Source organism: Rhineura floridana, chromosome 3 (assembly GCF_030035675.1).
Source record: "Rhineura floridana isolate rRhiFlo1 chromosome 3, rRhiFlo1.hap2, whole genome shotgun sequence".
In the NCBI taxonomy this organism is placed as follows: Eukaryota; Metazoa; Chordata; class Lepidosauria; order Squamata; family Rhineuridae; genus Rhineura; species Rhineura floridana.
The window spans coordinates 93070927-93075149 of NC_084482.1; the positions used below are offsets into that span (position 1 = coordinate 93070927).

Here is a 4223-nt window from a genome sequence, read left to right on the forward strand (position 1 = left end):
TCCCACCAGGCAGTGTCCTGGATAAGGATTCTGCGGTAAATAACCAACTATTTGCTGCCCTGTTATTAAACCACCTGCCTATGGCAAATCACTTTGCCTAATGGTAGGACTGTTTCTGTTGGAAGGGGATTATTTATAAGACTTGGGGGAGCCGCATGAGAGTCTTTAGACAGGAGGGAGAAGGAGGGAGGGAGGGACATGAGATTTCCAGTGTAGATGAGGGGGCAAAGAACAGATTATGTACAACTAGGAAATATGGCAAGATCTTAACAAAAAGGTAAGAGGAGGAGCACAAACTCAAAGGAGATAATTTAAATTCCCCCTCCCAAGGTCCCTAAAGTGCTCATATTCCTAACATTTAGAGCCAATAAGGGAGTGTAATATTGCATTCAACACCCCCCACATAAACACACACACACACTTGCATGATTTGTAAAGCTAGATCGCTAATGATTTACTGATATTAGCAGTTTTTCCTATCCACACCAGCTGTTAAAAGATCCCCAAAAGTCTCAGATGTGTTGTCATCATTCATGTGCATTGTCATGCATTGATGAATGCATCAGTATCGCTTATCTCTACTTAAAACTTGTAACAGGATTTGTAAATATATGTAACGGTGCTGCGGAACTTGGCTTTACTACTTAGGAGGCACAGCCCAGATGCTGAATTAGCCCCTAGACGATGGCTGAACCTGCAGGAATACCAGAGTAAGAAACTGATGGCTGATCACGGGGTCACAGTCCAGAAATTCTTTGTGGCTGACACTGCAAATAATGCTCTTGAGGCTGCTAAGAGACTAAAGACTACAGAAACCACGCTGAAGGCTCAAATCTTGGCTGGAAGAAGAGGAAAATATGTTTCCAGCAGTGGACTGAAAGGAGGTGTGCATCTAACCAGGGACCCTAAAGTGGTAGGGCAGTTTGCTGAACAGATGATTGGATACAACCTCACAACTAAGCAAACAACGAAGGGTGGTGTTAAAGTAAAAAAGGTTATGGTGACAGAAGCAGTAAACATTTCAAGAGAAACTTGTTTTGCAATATTAATGGATCGAGCTTGCAATGGGCCTGTTCTGGTTGGAAGCCGAGAAGGTGGAGTTGATATAGGAGTGACAGATAAAAGCCTGGAGCTCATCTTTAAGGAGGAAATCAATACTTTTGAAGGGGTAAAGGATACTCAAGCACTACAGTTGGCAGAAAATTTAGGATTCAAGAAGCCTCTGCAACAGCAGGCTGCAGATCAAATTAAGAAGCTGTCAATTTTCCTGAAAATTGATGCCACTCAAGTTAAAGTGAATCCCTTTGGCGAAACTCCAGATGGACAAGTTGTGTGCTTTGATGCCAAGATAAACTTTGATGACAATGCTGAGTTCAGGCAAAAAGACGTATTTGCCCTGGATGACAAATCTGAGAATGAGCCTATAGAAAATGAAGCTGCTAACTATGACTTAAAGTACATAGGCCTAGATGGAAACACTGCCTGTTTTGTCAATGGTGCTGGGCTTGCTATGGCAGCCTGTGATATAATTTCCCTTAATGGTGGAAAGCTTGCCAATTTTCTGGATCTTGGTGGAGGTGTGAAAGAAGCACAAGTGTATCAAGCATTCAAGTTGCTCACTGCTGATCCTAAGGTCCCCCATATCCATCATCTGAAGGTCTCCTACTCCCTCAAAGGACCCTGCCATTGCTACGCCATATGCTTGGAGCTGCCTCCCAGTAGACCCACATGATGCCACCTCTCATTTTCCCTTCATATCCCTCCTCAAATCCTACCTCTTCCAGGAAGTCTTTGGCACCACCCCATTGTCCCTCCATGCCCTTCTGTGACTCAGGCTGTAACTAAGCTTAAGCACATGTAACTGAAACAACTGCATATTGGTTCCCTGATTACCCCAGCCTCCACTTCCTTATCCTTCTTCTGTTGTTTCCCCTGTGGCTAATTTTAAATTGTAAGCTCCTTGAGGAAGGGACCTACCACTTCCACTCTATAAAACCCCTCCATGCACACTGATGGTGCAGTGACAATACATGGAGACCATGTCCAAGTGCCTGGAATCCGTGAGTGGATGGATGGGAAGGAACAGGTTGAAGCTGAATCCTGATAAGACCGAGGTGCTACTCGTGGGGGACAAGGGAAGGTTGGGAGATATTGACTTGATGTTCGATGGGGTGAAACTGCCCCTAAAGGACCAAGTCCGCAGCCTAGGGGTTCTCCTTGATTCCAAGCTGTCCATGGAGGCTCAGATTTCGGCAGTGAGCCGGGCAGCTTGGTATCAATTACACCTCATACGTAGACTGCAACCCTACCTCCCTGTTCATCAGCTCCCATTGGTGGTACATGCCCTGGTCACCTCTCGTTTGGACTACTGTAATGCGCTCTACGTGGGGCTACCCTTGAAAACGGTCCGGAAACTACAACTTATACAAAATGCGGCGGCTCGACTACTTATAAACTGTCGTCGCCGGGAGCACATCACCCCAGTGCTGCTCGATCTGCACTGGCTCCCAGTTGTTTTCCGGGCCCAATTCAAGGTGTTGGTATTAACCTTTAAAGCCCTATACGGTCTCAGCCCAGTTTATCTGATGGAGCGCCTCCAACGCCACCAATTATGCCGCCCGACAAGATCAGCCACACAGGGCCTTCTCTCAGTCCCACCAACTAAAACAGCTAGGCTGGTGAGGACTAGAGAGAGGGCCTTCTCAGTGGCGGCCCCCACTCTCTGGAACTCCCTCCCATATGATCTTCGACATGCCCCTTCCCTGAATGTATTCCGCCAGGCCTTGAAGACCTGGCTTTTCAGACAGGCCTTCGGGACTTCCGGGGAGGGTTAATCTTTTTGACTAATTGCCTGCTACTCTGAACTGTCACTGTTTTACTGTTTTATTGTTGTACTGTATTTATTATGATGTATTTTAATTGAGTTGTACGTCGCCTAGAGTGGCCATTGGCCAGATAGGCGACTTATAAATTAAAATTATTATTATTATTATGCAATGATGTTTAATTTAAGATGTTAAATTTTGTAAGCTTATTTGTATTGTTTTATATAATGCGGTATAGATTGGGTTTTTGTACTTATTGATATTATTTCTACTGGTTTCTAATATGTTTCGAGTTGTTATTGTTGATTTAGCATGTTGTGAGCCACTTTAGACACAATCTTCTGGAAAGGTGGCATACAAATAAACAGATGTTGTTGTTGTTGTTGCTGTTGCTGCTGTTGATGATGATGATGATGAAACAGCCCAGTAACTAATGTTGACAATATATAGCCCTGCATGAAAAAGTGCTTCAAAAGTCTACTTTTGTCAAGGCTAAACACTCAGTTGCTTGTTATACCTGTATATGAGTCATATTTTGCTTTAATATTTCCCTTTGATATCTGTGCTAATTGCTGCTCCACATTACTTAATCCAACTAAATTAAATGGCATGGCTTCTGGAGGGGGGAAATGTGTTGCAGAGAGGAAAAAGTGTCCAGATCCATTTTATTACATTTAGGCTGCAATCCTAACCCTGTGAGGGCAGCAGCAGGGCTTAACGGAAGGGCATAACGTCCATCGCATCCACAGTCCTGCCGTTCATGCCATCAGGATGAACAGAGGGGACCAGGAAAGTCTTGCATTTTTGCTATGCTTCATTTTGGGGTTTATGCTAACTACCACTGATGGGGATATCACCAGCATTAGCTTCTGACTGCAGTTCGGACAGGTGAATTAAGGTGCTCAGTAGTCATAGAACCCTCCCCCGCCCCAAGTGGAGAGCCCCCTATGCAGAACTGGGTGAAGGGACACTTCCACCTCATCTAAACTCACTCCAGGAGGGTGGATGCTAACTACATTAAAGCAGACTGAAACACATAGACCTCAAATGAAGAGCTAACATTCAATTATATGTTGGCCCCATAAAATATGTTGTTCTCTCTATGTCATTTTCAAGTTTCTTCCTTTTACCTACTCTGGGTTGTTGTTGTTGCTGTTGTTATTGTCATTATTTTCTTCCTTTTGTAGTGTGTTGGTACTGATGGAGCTCAAATTGTCTATTGTACTCTGGTGTTTTGCATCAAATCTACACATTCCAACCTCCATTTCCTTCCCAGTTTTAGCCCAACCATGCCTTTCTGTACTCTTCTTAAAACAGTAGCTGAAGGGGCCAAAACAAATCATAAGGGGTTTCCATCCCCCCAATCATATGGGAACTGGCAGAAGATCTGCAGGGATA

At 44.3% G+C, this 4223-nt stretch overlaps 1 protein-coding gene across 1 annotated transcript; it reads left to right on the forward strand.

The window, feature by feature from the left end:
- The first annotated feature begins 706 nt into the window (after positions 1 to 706).
- Positions 707 to 1732, forward strand: LOC133378772 (succinate--CoA ligase [GDP-forming] subunit beta, mitochondrial-like). Its single transcript, XM_061613398.1, has one exon. The coding sequence runs from the start codon at positions 722 to 724 to the stop codon at positions 1730 to 1732; it is 1011 nt and encodes a 336-aa protein (XP_061469382.1). The 5' UTR covers positions 707 to 721.
- Positions 1733 to 4223: the final 2491 nt, after the last annotated feature.

Coding starts and splice junctions, on each gene's coding strand:
- LOC133378772 (XM_061613398.1), top strand. CDS start 722: ATGGCTGATCACGGGGTCACAGTCCAGAAATTCTTTGTGGCTGACACT.